Genomic DNA, 17,309 nt, shown 5'->3' with positions numbered 1-17,309 from the left:
CTTTATTTCCCTGTGGGTCACGACCAGCCTCGGGTGCAACAGTCCATGTTGGGTCAACTGTTGTGAAAAGGGGACAAATCAAAAAGCAGATGTGGAGTCCAGATTTTAATGGTAGGAAAAGAGTCTGACAGTGAGGAGAGGACCTCGCACAGCGGTAAAAAATCTGTTAAATAGAATTTTTTTTAAACAGTGATGACCCCCTTGTGGGTTGATCTGGCCCTGACATCAGTAGTATGTAGATATAGTGTAGAAAAAACATTTCAGAACTTCTGGACAACTTATCAAGTGCTGCATGATTCAGAACTGCATGTGTTTACAGCAATATAGGGTGAGATTTAATCAACATGGCATTTAGCTTTTTTATGAAAGATCAAACTGTGTGCCAACCACAATCCCTATCAACATAAAAAAATATTTGACTGATTCAACATTAACACAGTTAAATGTTTACGGTATACAGACTATATGTCAATTATGAAATGTGCAAACATGACATCCACTAGGCTGTGAAATACCAGAATTCAGGCGAGTTAAAACGACAATAAACACAAATCCATTTCATCAAAAGACTTGAATACTAATATATTATAAGCATTACTGTAAGAGAAATATAGGATTTGTGCTTGCAGGTTACAACATATTCAGGGATTGGATGCTTCTAAAAGTCTTAGATCTTTTTACTTAAGGTGATTTTTATTCTGTAACCCATTACTTTCTAGGACCTGATCATGGGGCTCAGCATGTTACCACTCCTGCACATGTTTTTGCCATCAGTTAGGTGTGTTTCAGTGTACAGAAATAAAGTACAGGATCATAAAAAGCAGAAAGTGTCCACACAGTGAGCAGAGGGTGGCAGTAATGCAGCCAACATGACGGATAATACTGAGAAAGAAGAAGAACCAGAGAGCGGATTGGTCCAAACTTTGGCGGACTTTGTCCTCCGCAGAGAGCCGCGTTTTGCATAAGAGTCCTGAAGTGACAGCAGCTGAACTCAACAGGTGGTGAGTGAAATAATAACTACTTAATGTACAACATGCATGTTAAAACTATGAAACGGTTTGCAGGTAGAAAATAACTTTGTCATTTAAGCAAAGTGATCGGTATCACTCCGCGTGCTCAGATCCGCACTGCTGTTATATTTAGCAGTTTTTCAGCTAGCGTTTGTTACTCCTGCTCACTACGGGTCTCCAGCTTTCTCCATGCCTATCTCTATGCTGCTGATGCTGAATGTTATCCAGCTCAGAACAACATCATGACATCATGCTAATGATATCTGTTTATTATTGTAAATACTGCACATTTCTGCTCCAGTTTTTAAGCCTGCAGCGCTCTCCACTTTAATATAATACTGTCATATTTAATCATATTTTACTGTACTCAGTTTCTCACCTTATTATTTTGTCTTTATTGTTTAGAAAAGTCTTTAAAAATAGAATAGAATCGGAGAATGAAACCCAGATAGAATCGGAGGATGAAACCCTCTTTATTGGTCACATACATGCACACAGCAGAGCACACACAGTGAAATTGGTCCTCTGCATTTAACCCATCCTAGTACTAGGAGCAGTGGGCAGCTATCATGCAGTGGGGAGCAATGGGGAGTGGGATTGGAGGTGTCCGGTGCCTTGCTCAAGGGCACCACAGCAGGGCCTAGGAGAGACCTCTCCAAGTAGCAGTCCACTTTCCATATTTCAAGTCTGTTTGGGGACTTGAACCGGTGACCCTACGATTCCCAGTCCAAGCCCCTACTGACTGAGCCACTGCTGGACTAAATAGTGACTTTAACTGTTTCTGTGGGGATAATCTACCACTAAAAGCACAATTTAAGAGCTCACATTACTCTATAAAGTTTCCACATTACAAAGTTGTTACTGTCATTGCTGTTATCTTTGTGCATCGGTTAGATCCTATAATAAAATGAATAGATGAACTCAAGTACTGTACTTAAGTACAATTTTGAGATGACTTGTACTTAACTGCAATATACAAAGTCATTAAAACTAGCTGCACCTTTACCAGTTTCGATAACACTTGAATGATCAATATAAATCAAAACCTTTCATATCTTATTCTGCAATGGACCATTTTGCATAATAAGTACTTTTACTTGACTGTAAGATCTGAGTGCGTGCTCCACCTCTGGTAACAGTCTAGCATCATAGGGGAGACTAGAGACAGTTGCAACACGTTTTGCATTTCTCTTTCTATTTCTCTAGACCAGCTAATTTTCTATATTAAACTTGCATATGTGTGCTAATAACCCATACAATGTAAAGATTCATATATATGACAGATTGTTCACAATATACATTTCAATGTAAGACAGTCAGATGTTGCAACTGACTCTGACAACACAGGAGGAGATCAGAGCAGATAACTAAGGTAACAGGAGTCATGTGCTAGCTGTGATTGACCCGCAGTGACCTTTAAATGTCGTCAGGACGAACAGCCTCAGATAAACATTTGGCAACTGTACACAAAACTTCACAGTGTGGTGGACGTGTTATTTGAGTTGCCTAACAGCCTTTGTTTTGGCACTTTCTGCAGTTCATTTGCTTTTCTGTCTCTGTAATGGTTCAAAGTTTAACTAGTCTTGCCATATCACTGCTGCTTGAATCCTCCTTTGTCTGAGAATAATGGATCTGTTTGTGTGTCAGCAGCACTTACTGTATACTCTTTCATTAGATTTCCACAGTATTTCAGCATTTCTGAGAACGATTTAGCCTTACATGGACAGTGTTTTTATGACTTATGAACTCTGAACATTCCTCTGTATATTCAACGCTCTTCACTCTAAATTCCAATACTACACATATTTGGGGTGTTTTTTGAGTAATTTTTCACATTTCTACTTCTTTTTTTGTCTATATTTAGTTGTATATATATTTATTGTAAACATTTTTCTTCACTTCACTTGGTTTATGTGTGCACCATAGATAGAGGATATAATCGGAGGATGAAACCCTCTTTATAGTCACATACATGCACACAGCAGAGCACACACAGTGAAATTGATCCTCTGCCCATCCTAGTACTAGGAGCAGTGGGCAGCTATTGTGCAGCGCCCGGGGAGCAATGGGGAGGGGGGATTGGAGATGTCCAGTGCCTTGCTCAAGGGCACCACAGCAGGGCCTAGGAGGTGAACTGGGACCTCTCCATGTAGCAGTCCACTTTCCATATTTCAAGTCTGTTCGGGGACTTGAACCGGTGACCCTACGATTCCCAGTCCAAGCCCCTACTGACTTGGCCACTGCTGGACATTGTACCTTGAAACCTTGTACACCAAAGCAGATTCATTGTAGTTGTAAACCTACTTGACAGTAAACCTACTTCTGATTGTATGATTCATATTTGATCTCTAAACCAAGCATTATCTTCCTCTTCAGATTCCCATTCTGCGTGACCAGTGAAACAGAGCAACCATGTCTTTGACTGATGGCCACAGTGTGAGCAAAGAAACATGGGATTCACACAACAAGATGATGATGGATCCTCTGTCCGTCAGCGACTCTGAGGTTTGTGTTCAATGGGTTTTAAGAAAACATTTCATGGAGAGGTTAGCAGTTAAGCTTTTTACACTTAAAGGTTGTTGTCGTTTCATAAACAATGCAGTATTTTCACATTTGCGTTTTAGGTGTTCTCCATCATAAAAAAAGAGAAGCACAGGCAGACGTACGGGCTGGAGCTGATAGCGTCCGAGAACTTTGCCAGCAGAGCCGTTTTAGAGGCTCTGGGTTCCTGCATGAACAACAAATACTCTGAGGGGTATCCCGGTCAGAGGTACAACAATTAATGAAATTATGAAATAAATCCTAACCTGATTCAATCCTTTTGAGTTTTGATTCTGCTTTCTTCTTCTTCCTAATTAATACCAAACTAGCAGAGCAATAATAATCGTTATGATGTGTTCAGGTACTACGGTGGAACAGAGCATGTCGATGAGCTGGAGAGACTCTGTCAGAAGAGGTCGCTGGAGACGTATGGTCTGGACTCTGACAAATGGGGCGTCAACGTGCAGCCTTACTCAGGTACCAAATAGTGACTACACATTAAACCCAACCAAACGTAGACTTCCAAACTCTTCCTCTGTTCTCCTTGCTTTTACTATTAGTCATTAATTTAAATGCTTCCCTGTCAGGTTCCCCCGCTAATTTTGCCGTCTACACGGCCGTTGTGGAGCCCCACGGCAGGATCATGGGGCTGGACCTTCCTGATGGGGGTCACCTGACTCACGGCTTCATGACTGAGAAGAAGAAAATCTCGGCAACGTCCATCTTCTTTGAGTCCATGCCGTACAAGGTACAATCACATGTTTGTAAACACACAAACGCACAGGAAGTCCTACAGAGAGGTGAACGATATAGGTACAGAATCTATTAGAGCGTAGACTATAAGAATCATTTAATAGATAAGGATTGAAGCACAATGTTGCAGGAAGAAATGGTTGCTTAGATGGACAACAAGTACAGTTTAAACTGGAGTGTTGATAGAGTAGTAAAGTATTGAAAATGCCTCAGCACACAGTTGTTTTGGAGGTTTGTTTTAAAGTGTTTTAGTCTGTCCTTAAAAAGTTTCTTTCTGACACAATTTAAAGTTGGAGTTCCATGAAGGAGTCCTGAACCGAGTTAAACAAGATTATTCCTCATTAGTGGAAGTATGTGCACATGGCATTGAACTGCGGCTCCTCGTGAGAGCAGGCAATGATGACAATTTAATGGAATCTGGAGGAGAAAACAGAGGAAGCCAAAAACAAACTTGAAACCAAATTCTCTGCACTTTTCAATCAACATCTCATCGTGACATCTTTACTTTATTTTACCGGCATAATGCATTCATAATACATTCAGCTTTCTTGGCAATTCTTGGAACACACATAAAAAAACAAAAACCCAAACAATGAAAAGTAAAAGTTAGTAGATTAAACGCAATTCACTATTTAGAAACAACAGTGAATTGTGTTTATTGTAGTGCAGAAAATAGGAGGTATGTGAGGAAACGATATTCAAATGTGTGCAAGTCTTTGTTTTGCAATTTTGAACATGACTATGAGTGGGGAATACAATATTATGACATCAAGTTTTTATCAACTATCATTTGATTTGATCTTCTGTTTCAGGTGAATCCAGAGACTGGCTACATTGATTACGACAGACTGCAAGAAAACGCCCGGCTCTTCCACCCCAGACTCATCATCGCCGGTACGTCTGCTATTACTATTTTACTTTCACACATTAGAACAAAATAAGTGTGATTTCCAAAGTATCCTCACCTCTGAGTCTTCTGCTCCAGGAACCAGCTGCTATTCCCGCAACCTGGACTACAGACGCCTGAAGCTGATCGCTGATGAGAACGGTGCGTTCCTGATGGGAGACATGGCTCACATCAGTGGACTGGTGGCTGCAGGAGTGGTGCCCTCACCCTTCGAGTACTGTGACATCGTTACCACAACGACACACAAGACGCTGCGAGGCTGCCGCGCCGGACTCATCTTCTACAGGAAAGGTAGACATTAAATAAGAGGACAAAACAAACCTCTTTCTCTATTTGAAGAATGATTTCTCGAGCTGTTTCTTTGCCTTATCCCTGATTTTCTGTTTTCCCTCCTCCAGGTGTGCGCAGTGTGGATGCTAAGGGGAAGGAGACTCTGTACCAGTTGGAGTCTTTGATAAATCAGGCTGTGTTTCCCGGGCTGCAGGGAGGACCGCACAACCACGCTATCGCAGGTACACCTCTTAATTTTCCTCTCTTTGGACTTTATCCTCTCAGTTTCACCTCAACTGTCATTCAAGTAAGTTTGAATCTCATTAAGGTTTTGTTTTTCCCTGTCAGGTGTTGCTGTGGCTCTCAAACAAGCCATGACTCCAGAGTTTAAGGCCTACCAGACGCAGGTTCTTGCTAACTGCAAATCTCTATCCAGCGCCCTTGTTGACCACGGCTACAAGATCGTCACTGGTAAGTTCCTCTACAATCTTCACCGTCTTCTGTATCAGTTGTTATTATTTTGGGGTCATGTCACTAAGACCTACAGCTAATAGTCTCTTTTCCTCTTCCTGTGTAGGCGGCTCCGACAACCATCTGATCCTGCTCGACCTGCGCAGTAAGGGAACTGATGGAGGAAGAGCGGAGAAGGTTCTGGAAGCCTGTGCCATCGCCTGTAATAAGAACACCTGTCCAGGTAAAGTGTGTGTTTTAGCACTGTGTGTAGCATTAGATGTAACCAGTATCAAATACTTGTGTAAATGTTCTGTTAATGCATCTCTTCATGTGTCTGTACAGGGGATAAGAGTGCTCTGCGCCCGAGTGGTTTGAGGTTCGGCTCTCCAGCTCTGACTTCCAGAGGCTTGATGCAGGAAGACTTCAAGAAGGTGGCCGAGTTCATTCACAGAGGTAATCTTCTTTTCTATTGCATGATTTTTACTATCCATAGGCCATCTTTGTGAGACAATACCAGGTATCACAAGCACTGTGTTTAGCATAGCAGCTAACTCTGGCTTATTTACAGAAATTTGTCTGTTAATCAATGAGCACTGTCCCTACCAACTAAATAAATAAACTGTCAGGGGAAAAAATATATAGAACTGTACTGCTGCTTCCCATTAATGTCTTCCTTATTAGGGATTCTGTGCAACACTTTTAAGAATCAGAATCAGAAATACTTTATTCATCCCAAACTGTTTTTTTTCTTTAAGTAATTCCCTCAGCTAAAGAGAAAGTTAGTCATAATGAATAAGAAAACGTGAGGTGCTTTGTGCAAGGGGCCCACACTCCTGCTTCTGATTAGATTTTTCTCTGTAGCTCAGGAAAACTGAGGCTTCTGTAAGTCAAAGTATTTCAAAATACTGATTTCACATACATGAAGTTGGCATCTGAAAGTCTTCCCTCCTTCCTCCTGCAGCCATCAAGTTGACCCTGGAGGTGCAGGGGAGTCTGGATCCTAAAGCCACTCTGAAGGAGTTCATCGCAGCGCTGCGTCAGGGAGAGAAGTTCCAGCTGCGGGTTTCAGAAATCAAAGCCGAGGTGGAGGCCTTCGCTGGTCAGTTCCCCATGCCTGGCCTCCCTGAGCTGTAGAGCACGCTGGACTAATGGTTATAACAAACATTATGACGCCAAATGTTTGTGTTGTTTTGTGTGTATATTTGTTCTGTTAAAATCAGGACCCAGCAGTTCAGCTTTGAACAGATTTGTCTTAATGGTTAAAAAAAAGATTTGCAGACTTTATTTTCCTCCAAATATCCAGTGTTGCTACCGTGCCTTTGCTGTTTTCGAAATGGTTTGCTTTGGTCTTGGTTGTTACATCACATCAAAGCTTTAATCATAGCTGAAATCAACATTTATTTTGAAATCTAATTACATTTCCAAAGTTTTCCTACACACTGTACTGCAGATTAAAGCCCAAAATGTGACTTTCATACATGACCATTGTTTGTTATATGCTGTAAACTTATGTTACCTCCAAAATAAACCATTTTCCACACTGGTGCACTGATGATCAATGAAGAGATCTCCTGGGTCTGTTTTCAATTTAAATCATATGCTGATATTACAAATAGTGCAAATGAAATGACAATACATAAAAGAATCAGTATGTGTAACTGTGAGAAAACAACTTGGTGTTTGCCAAAGGGAAAAATCTTGTTCCAATAAGAAGAAAAAGATGGAAAAACGTTGCATAACTATTTGTTGAGCTTAAATTATCACTTCAATTATCAAACATTATTTGCTATTTTTTTCATTAAACTGTATTTTGCATACAATAGCGTTGAATGCAAAGAATATACACAAATCTCATACCAAGGTCAAAATAAAAATGTAAGAATTAAGAGTCTTGTGAGAAGTAACAACAAGATTATGGAATAATATCAAGTTTTTTGTTGGTTTCATAAACATCACAAGTCACTAAATTGTGTGCACTTGCACTGTATTTGGAGAACACATTTCCCCCTTTCATGATACCTCCAAGTGGCTCCATACATCTAATCTTTTTTGAAACAATATTTATAATAAATGTATTCCTTGCAGGATGCTTGCAGAACCTTTGAAAAAACAAAGCATCAAACATGTTATAATGCATATTTTTAAATAGGATAAAGAATGTTAATTGGCTTGGTTTGATCTGAGAAGTAAAGGGTGTTTAGGGAACTTCCCACACATTTAACTCCTTATCAATAGTTTTTTCCCCAAAAAATATAATTGAGAAATTATTATAAATCAGTAAAAAAGGCACCACCGAATCCGATTGGTGTCACTCGATGATCGTTTAGTGATGCCTTGAATCTGTCAGGTCAGAGGTCAGGCCGCGCGCCTTCCATCCAAATGTTGTTGAGAACGAGCAGTTTGTAACTAGAAGTAACAGAGCGACTCAATGTGCAAGTTTTCGAAAACAGACAAATCAAGCTCCAAAAAACAGCAGCTTTTCTAGTTGCTCATCAGGGAGCTCGCTTATTGTTTCTTTATCGGTTAGCCTAGCTAGCCCGGTTAGCCACATTAGCTGGCTGTAGAAGAAGCTACTTAGCTAGCTCAACCGCTAGGCTAGCTAGCTAGCTTACCGAAAGCGGACATTTCTTTCTTTCTTTGAGGAGCACGACAAACAACCGCAGACATGCAGGACCTCCTGGCCACCGTGGATCACCTGAAGTTTGACCTGGAGCTGGCCGTGCAGCAGCAGCTCGGGGCTCAGCCTCTGCCTTTCCCGGGCATGGACAGTAAGTGCTGGGAAGTTAGCCGCTGTGGGTGAACTGTAGTCGGTTAAACATCTGTAAGCTAACGGCAGGTGGACAACTGTTGACGTTAGCTTTGGGTTCTATGTCTTTACAAAGGTTGTAATAATACTGTGTGTGTGTTTCTGCAGAATCCGGGTCTGCTGTGTGTGAGTTCTTCATGAGAGCAGCTTGTGTGAAAGGTAAAAACACACCATGACAACAATCACACACTTCACTTCCATAAAGTTTGGGTATTCACAACAGATGGGTTAAAAACATTATGGTAAAAAAAACTGGACGCTACATCAAGTACTCAATCAAGGGGTTCACAAATACAATACATAAACTCTACAGTACACTACGTGCTTTAGCTTCTTCCAGTTTATTTTGTATACTGCAATTATAATGGTTGGTTATTATTTTGAAAATGGAAATGAATACACTCAGTAAAATGATTGATAACAAATGAATTACCGGCTGAATATGTCCTTTTGTTTTGTAAGGAAATGTAAAATGAACAATGGCTTACATACATATGGCAATCCTTTACCTTCATCACAATGACATCCACTATGTGATTCATTCATTCATTCGCAAATATCTAGACTGGCTGCCCTGTGGGTTTTCCTTAGGAAATTTGTGCCATCATCTGTGTAATCATTTCAATCTGTTTATTCTTCCAGGTGGGATGTGTCCGTTCCGTCACATCAGCGGAGAGAAGACGGTCGTGTGTAAGCACTGGCTCAGAGGACTGTGTAAGAAAGGAGACCAGTGCGAGTTCCTCCACGAATACGACATGACCAAGATGCCCGAATGCTACTTCTACTCCAAATTTGGTCAGTTGACTTGATTTCATATAAAATACATTAGATTGTAACTGTTGATAAAATCACTGCATGTATTTGTCCCTGTTTTTAATGTTGTGATGACCCTCTCAGGTGAGTGTAGCAACAAAGAGTGTCCCTTCCTGCACATCGATCCACAGTCCAAGATCAAAGACTGTCCCTGGTACGACAGAGGCTTCTGCAAACACGGTATGTCCTGCTCACAAACACGTCCCTGCAGTACTGATAGTAATACCCCCAAGTACACAGTTTGTATGGAAGCCCATTTATGCAATCAAAAGGAAGTTTTTCTCCAAATAATACAAAGTCTTTCATTATTTTAAAACGCTAATTCACTCTTTTGAGATACTAAGTCATCATCCCCAGATACTTTTTTTAATAAAAATGAATTAAAGGTTTTGTTTTTTTTCTGGCCTCAGGTCCTGACTGCAGACACAGACACACGAGAAGAGTGATCTGTATGAATTACCTGGTGGGCTTCTGTCCGGAAGGGAAATCCTGTACATTTATGCAGTACGTGACCCTTCTTTTTTCCCCTACATATTAAAAAAGTCAAACGTGAGACGCCACTTATGACCTGTTGTAGCATTTGGTTTTGTAATGTAGATCTAACAGTGAGATGTTTTTCTACAGCCCTCGTTTTGAGTTGCCGATGGGAGCTAATGAACAGCCTCCTCTGACACAGCAAATTCAGAACCAGTCAAAGGTAAGATACCACCACAAATACCTGAAAACACCTGCGGAGGCGCTTTCATCTGTATACTGCTCCTTCATTTACCTGCAGAGTAAAAAACATTTCTCTCTCCGTGTTTGCTGCTGCAGCCGGTTCCCACCATCGGTCGATCGTCGCTCTCTCTAATCCAGCTGACCAACTCCAGTCCCAGCATGCGACCACAGAACCACATGCCCATGGCTCCTCCTTCTCATCAGAACCACATGGGGGGCAACAGAGGGCCCCGGCCCCTGGACCAGGTCACCTGCTACAAGGTGAGTTATGTGAATTTAGCTGTAAAGTATAATATCTTAAAGCTATAGTTTGGGGAAATATGTTCTATGCTTTCTTATTTATTGTAATCTTTTAATGATAATATGAAAGATGCAGAAATGATGATCATTCTGTTTGAACATCGAACAGAACGTTGATCTTGATTTGAGGTGTTGGTATTTGCAGTTGTTGTGCTAAGCTGAACTAACTGGCTCTGACTGTACAGGAATGAGAGGCATTGATTTTTTATTTATACAACTCTATAAAAGCAAATGGGAGCTTTTTCCTATATCTGCTCCTAATTAAGACCCATTGGTGTTTTTTTTTTACTTGTCCTGTGTGTCTGTAGTGCGGAGAGAAGGGCCACTATGCCAACAAATGCACTAAAGGACATCTGGCTTTCCTGAGTGGACAGTAACCTCCGGATCACCACCCCCCACAATGTGAGCAGCAGAAGAGAGGAAGCCACCCCCCCCCCATATTCCACACGAGGAACTTAAAGACTTTTACTGCCGCTGTAGTGTGTGTCACTTCAGGATGAGTTATACGGACATTGGCAGATAAACATGGCTACCGTTTCTAATCTTTGTGGATACATGAATCAGAAGGTCACAATCTGTGTGGCTGTGGTTTTGAATGACTTGTGTGTCAGTCTTCAGAGTTTTCTACGTTTGTACTGTAAAATATTTAAATAGAAGTGACACCCAGGATCCAACAGCGCTGTAACGAGCTGCTGTTTCTCCAGTGGATTTACGCGTCTCCCCTGGGTCATGTGACCACAACTGTCTTTCTATTCTGATACTTGTAGTAAATCTGTCCGACAGTGTAAATGCAATAAAAAAAAAAAAAAAGCCAGTTTATACCGTTAGCTACAAACTACTGCACTTAGCATAAAGATATCCTGGAAATATCTACCAGTTGTGTGTGTGGAGGCCTAGTGTCATGTCTTGATACAAAACCTTCAAATGTAACCCAGGGTTTTTCACAGAGGGTTTCATGACCAGCTTCATTGTTCAGTTGACAGTGGAAACTAAATCTGTAAAAGATGTACCGATTATATTTGCCTCCACTTGGCTACGTTGTCTGATGGTTGAGAATGAGATACTGGAAACTAAACTCACAACCACACAAGATATCCAACAGTACATTTTAGTATAGATTTATTGGTCACAACAGTCACATATTCAACACAGAGAGCCGGGGAACAACAGTTCCTTGAAGTCTGGGAGGAGCTTAATGGTACTTTCTCATGCGGTCGTGTTCTGGAAGAAAAGATGGAGGAGAGAACTTTAGTTTTAAACGAGTTTTTGGGGATCATTGGAGAAGTGACATTTACTCCAAGTAAAAAAGGTAGAACATCTTAAAAGCAAGGAAAGATTTCTTACTGATGTGATCGAAACTCCACACGTAGCTGAGCACCACGTAGCTAGCCAGCACCATGGAAAGACCACCGATGCCTCCCTTCTTCACATGGATGTACTTGTTGAGGTATCTTTGATAACCTGGAAGTGAAAAACAAACCGCATGAGGACAGAACAACATTCACAATTTCATGCTCAAACTATAAAGATCTTTATGACCTGAATATAAAAACAACATGCACAGAGTTTAACGTTAATAATCATGGGTGAAAGAGGAAAAGCCAGAGGTGATTTTCACTTGTATCATCCTGAATGAGCTGAGACTGAAAGGCATGTTAGTCTTCTACAGGGGCCAGTGTTGTAAAGTAGCCAAACAGAGTAGAAGCCCTTCTAAATAAGACTAAAAATAACATTTGAAGTTCCACGTCCAGAGGTTCCTGAATAGCTTTCCACAAAGCTGCTGGGAGAAACTTTGACCAACACGATTCATGACTGATGCCAGAAAGACAGATCTTATCCAAGATATTTCAGAGATCAGAAGGTCTAAGGCCGTTTTCTACATTACTTATTATTCAAACGGAGTTGGAAATGTGGATGCTGCTAAGAAAGAAAGGTATCGTTTCTGCTCGCTGAATTTGAAACATTATTTTAGATCAAATTTGACGAATAACACTTTGATGTGATTTCTTGTAAAATGTGCTACAACCTTTTCAACACTTCTCTCATCTTTGGTCATGTTTGCTATCGCAAGTCATCTATATGGGATCCGCAGCCTTTTTGTAATTGACCTTTTGTGACAACTCCTTTAAAAAATGTTTTAGGGACAACAGCAACATTAAGTCAGAGCAGGTTTCCTCACCTTTGCGGACGGAGGAGATCATTCCATTGGGGGTGAAGTCACGACCTCCAACCCACGTTCCCAGCTCTCCCAGCTTCACCTCCATCAGACGCTTCTCAACAACGGGAACTGGTCACAAGTGGAGAGAGAGAGCAAAGACAGGGAGTTATTTAAGTGTTAATACAGAGGTCATATATACAAATAAATCAGCCATGAAAATATAAATAAATGGAAGTAAAGATACTGATTTATTTAAACACTATGTGTGTCCTTCAGTAAAAAAGAAAGCATGCAAACATCTAGCTTAACTAGAAGATTAAGCACCCTATGTGTGTTACTCTGATGGATTGTATGCAACTCTATTCTTCTTTGTCCTGAAGAGTTTTTTTACTGATGAACTTCTGTATGTTCTCACTACGAAAAATACCAATTAATAGAAGAATATTTGCAGCTTAAAAGGTCAATCTGCAACAGATGACATATGCTAACGTTACTATGACTTATTATTAATCGCAGACAGTTCAAATCCCACAGTAGAGCAAATAGGTAATAAGTGTGTGTTTCAGGGTTAAAATAAACCAAATGTAATATCATAGTTGGGGGTAACAGGCACTGAGTTTGCAGGCTACAGTGCAAGCTAGCAGAAAGAGACGGTTACATAACGTAAATATGCAAAGACAGCTTAACTATGGCAGCTTTATACAAACTCAAAGTCATGTTTAAAGCTTGGCATGACAGTCAAATGACAAAAATAAACTCCAAACTTTAATTTTACTGCAGAAAACGAGCAATGACAAGCAAAGTCCTTGACCTGACTTAAAGGATTCAGCGGCCTAGAGTCAAACAAAACCCCTAAAATGTATCCGTTAACGGTCCGACAGACAATAAAACACACACAGTTTAATAAAATATAAAAAAGTACTAAGACAGAATCACACTATGGAGATATTCAATACATTTTAAAGCAGAGGACACGATGTTTTACCTGCTCTGTCCGCCATGTTCTCTGGTGCGAAGGGTTTGCAGGCAGCCGCGGGGAATTGTGGGTAAAAGAAAAGGTGAAGTGCATTATGGGAGAATATGTAGTTTTTTAGTCAAACCGCTGGAGGGCAGCAGAATAAATAAAACCAAACAAAGTCAAAATCTGAAGCCTACAAACTTCGGTCAAATAAATACCAATATTTCAAATAAAAAGATACATATGCAAATATAGATTAATGAAGGGATAAAAAGAGCAATAAATAATTAAATAAAATATATAATAATGAAATAGTTTGACATAAGTAAATACATTTTAAACTAAAAACATTACAAAATTTGGCCTCAAATGTTAATAGCCTCTCTTTTTTGCCCACCTTAATGCGATTATATATAGTTCCACTTCATTTTATTTTAGCAGAACTACATTATGAATGTTTTCAAAATGCTGAAGCTGGAATTAAAATGACATTAATTAGAAAATATTACTTCCCATATTTTGTGTTGAACTTTTGCAGTCGTGCAATAAATCCTATGAAGTTTATAATGTGCAGTGTTTGTTAATAAGTCGTTTAACAAGTTGGTAATTAAACTTTGGAGAATAAAGGTTGTGGTGGTGATGAATTGTATCGAAAGGTGTTTTTGTCATTTAGCCGTACCCTCGTTTATACAAATTAAAGCTTTATTGGCCAAGTTGGTGTACGCAGACACATACAGTAATTAAACTCTGTATTTTACTGCTCTCGTCATATTTTAAGACACAAAATAATTCAAAGTTAGTTTTGGATTTGAAATATGTGAAATGGCACAAAAGGATTTGAAAACATTGACATAGCTTATGGGAAAACATATCTTGTTTGGATTCCTCAGTTTTCTCTTTTGAAGAAGTGTTACAGGATCCCTTGCATTTTTTAATCCTGACCTGAAGGGTTTACCACTCTGGTGTCTCCTGACACTCTATCGGAAGAAAAGCAGGCGATCAATGAGCAGCACAACAGCCAGCAGCACTGCTTCACATAATTATGTACCTGATAGTGAAGACGGTGTGTGTGTGTGTGTGTGTGTGTGTGTGTGTGTGTGTGTGTGTGTGTGTGTGTGTGTGTGTGTGTGTGTGTGTGTGTGTGTGTGAGCGGTGGTGGAGGTGGAGGTTGAGCTGTGGTAGTACAGATCCCCTCTCCATACGCCCACCGATCAATACACCCCTCTCTATCTCACACACACACACACACACACACACACACACACACACACACACACACACACACACACACACACACACACACACACACACACACACACACACACACACACACACACACACACAGAGTTATTAAGGGTGTGCAGTAGTGGTGGTTTTTGGCCTTCATCCAAGACTGAGCAGCGTCCTCTCTCCATATTTGACTGATTCTCCTGCTTCACTCTAGCGACTTTCATTAGACGGAGGACTAATATAGATGTCCGACATCCACCCTGTTTTTTCTGTCTTTTCCCTGCTTCTCTCTCTCTCTCTCTCTCTCTCTCTCTCTCTCTCTCTCTCTCTCTCTCTCTCTCTCTCTCTCACACACACACACACACACACACACACACACACACACACACACACACACACACACACACACACACACACACACAGTCACTAACATACTGTACACATGTTTATACTGTCTGTCTGTATTTTCACATATTGTCATTACAACCAATAAAAACGAATGTATTCATGTAGCCACCTACCTGTAACGTGGGTGGATTCATAATTACATTGTCTGTGTGTGTGTGTGTGTGTGTGTGTGTGTGTGTGTGTGTGTGTGTGTGTGTGTGTGTGTGTGTGTGTGTGTGTGTGTGTGTGTGTGTGTGTGTGTGTTTGTGGTGAAAAAAGGTTGAATTTTTACCAGTTTTTGGTCTTTGATGTTGATGATTCAGCTCTCTTTACAGCATGTTGACCCAAATGTTCCTCCTCTCCTCTCCTCTCCTCTCCTCTCCTCTCCTCTCCTCTCCTCTCCTCTCCTCTCCTCTCCCCTTGTCCTCTCCTCTCCTCTCCTCTCCTCTCCTCTCCTCTCCTCTCCTCTCCTCTCCTCTCTCCTCTCCTCTCCTCTCCTCTCCTCTCCTATCCCCTTGTCCTGTCCTCTCCTCTCCTCTCCTCTCCCCTTGTCCTCTCCTCTCTCCTCTCCTCTTCTCTCCTCTCCTCTCCTCTCCGGCTCTTAGGTAATGTTAATTTGAACAGCCGTCCAATATTCACTTTTACCATTTTCTCAGTTTTTAATTGGAAATATATCCGTCTCTCTTTAGCGGCTAAACGCTCTTTTACGCTCTCCAGCTAATTGCTCACTTTGTTTGCTGTTTGTCGTTGAGCAGGTTGTGTACGACTTTTCAAGACCTTTTTTGCTCGGCCAAAAACTACAGTAGGGGAGTGGTGTTTCAAAATCAAAACAGTAAATTCCCAGACTGGTCAGCCGGTTCAAAGCTCTGGGGAGCTGCCAGCTCGAGTGATAATTCTCTGTGGGTACATCGTTACGACCCCATTGTAGGCATAAATGCATGGATGAAAGCGAGGCTTATAAGGCACCATTCCTAAACACTGATTGTGTCATTACTCTGCAGTGACTACATTGTGCAAGCAATGGGTTATTCCTTTCCTGTAGTGTGTTATACATAGGTGTTAGCCCTTGCAGACCTTTCACATGCATACACACCTATATAACACACTACAGGAAAGGGAAAACCCCAAAAGGGTAATAGGGCCTCTATAAGTAACACTCCCAACACACAATGAGAGACTGACACACTCGGGGGGGGAAAAGCCGTGCAGAGATAATTAGATTTGTGTTGTAAAGGTTAAACCAACATCACTGTAAGATAATCTTATAGAGAGCAAACCCTGACGGAGAGCTGACCCTGTGGCCCACTTCCACCTGTTCATTGGGTTAGTTTGTTTGTTATAGCACGGCCTAGGGGTCTCACTGCACTTCAGAGGAGCTACACAGTACACACACACACACACACACACACACACACACACACACACACACACACACACACACACACACACACACACACACACACACACACACACACACAGAAGCATAGGGGACGGGTGATTTTGTTCCAGCTCAAGAGGCAGGTGCCCCCGAGGTCTGCCACAGAGACAGCTCTTTGAAGCTGATGGACGGAGAAGGAGGGAGGGAGATTGTGGGAGGGTGAACAATACACAGACAGAGAGAGAGAGAGGATGAAAGAGGGAGAGTGATGGAGGGAGATGAAGGATAAAGGAGAGGAAAGAGGACTGTCTCTGCACACTCTACTACACATGACCTTTAAATGTCCCTGTTCATCCATCCTTCATGCTCTACATCCCGCTTTCTGCTCATTTTTGCAGACTTCTTGTGTTTTCTTTAGAATCACCACTCTTCTGGCCCGGCTGGAGATCAGACTGGGTGGAGTAACAGATAGGGCGGTGAGGGAATGACTCCTAAAACCTGGAAATGAGTAAGCATTTTATCACTTATGGGTTATGAGTCAATGTTATTGTGAACATGTTAAATAAGTCTAATGTAAGATCTGTGGTAACAAAAGCATGTTCTGTTCTACGACATCAAATACATCCTT

The 17,309-nt window shown here is 41.1% G+C and overlaps 3 protein-coding genes across 3 annotated transcripts; 2 read left to right on the top strand and 1 right to left on the bottom strand.

Annotated features, from left to right (window-relative positions):
- The first annotated feature begins 238 nt into the window (after nucleotides 1-238).
- Nucleotides 239-7,497, top strand: shmt1 (serine hydroxymethyltransferase 1 (soluble)). Its single transcript, XM_063903232.1, has 12 exons — nucleotides 239-1,001; nucleotides 3,387-3,515; nucleotides 3,635-3,780; nucleotides 3,913-4,028; nucleotides 4,139-4,299; nucleotides 5,117-5,198; nucleotides 5,290-5,502; nucleotides 5,610-5,723; nucleotides 5,830-5,952; nucleotides 6,059-6,175; nucleotides 6,277-6,387; nucleotides 6,896-7,497. Exons 2-12 carry the CDS (start codon nucleotides 3,423-3,425, stop codon nucleotides 7,066-7,068), a joined length of 1,449 nt encoding a protein of 482 aa, XP_063759302.1. The 5' UTR covers nucleotides 239-1,001; nucleotides 3,387-3,422; the 3' UTR covers nucleotides 7,069-7,497.
- Nucleotides 7,498-8,268: 771 nt separating this feature from the next.
- Nucleotides 8,269-12,209, top strand: cpsf4 (cleavage and polyadenylation specific factor 4). Its single transcript, XM_063903251.1, has 8 exons — nucleotides 8,269-8,702; nucleotides 8,849-8,899; nucleotides 9,383-9,535; nucleotides 9,638-9,733; nucleotides 9,964-10,057; nucleotides 10,178-10,250; nucleotides 10,367-10,531; nucleotides 10,879-12,209. The coding sequence occupies exons 1-8, from the start codon at nucleotides 8,600-8,602 to the stop codon at nucleotides 10,945-10,947; spliced, it is 804 nt and encodes a 267-aa protein (XP_063759321.1). The 5' UTR covers nucleotides 8,269-8,599; the 3' UTR covers nucleotides 10,948-12,209.
- On the bottom strand, nucleotides 11,673-13,801 carry atp5mf (ATP synthase membrane subunit f). Its single transcript, XM_063903262.1, has 4 exons — nucleotides 13,714-13,801; nucleotides 12,750-12,857; nucleotides 11,915-12,031; nucleotides 11,673-11,791 (listed from the first exon to the last, which is right to left on the bottom strand). Exons 1-4 carry the CDS (start codon nucleotides 13,727-13,729, stop codon nucleotides 11,763-11,765), a joined length of 270 nt encoding a protein of 89 aa, XP_063759332.1. The 5' UTR covers nucleotides 13,730-13,801; the 3' UTR covers nucleotides 11,673-11,762.
- Between the last annotated feature and the right edge of the window lie 3,508 nt (nucleotides 13,802-17,309).

The sequence above is a fragment of the Eleginops maclovinus genome, chromosome 16 (genome assembly GCF_036324505.1).
Source record: "Eleginops maclovinus isolate JMC-PN-2008 ecotype Puerto Natales chromosome 16, JC_Emac_rtc_rv5, whole genome shotgun sequence".
NCBI classification, from domain to species: Eukaryota; Metazoa; Chordata; class Actinopteri; order Perciformes; family Eleginopidae; genus Eleginops; species Eleginops maclovinus.
This window is presented reverse-complemented; position numbering and strand designations above follow the sequence as displayed.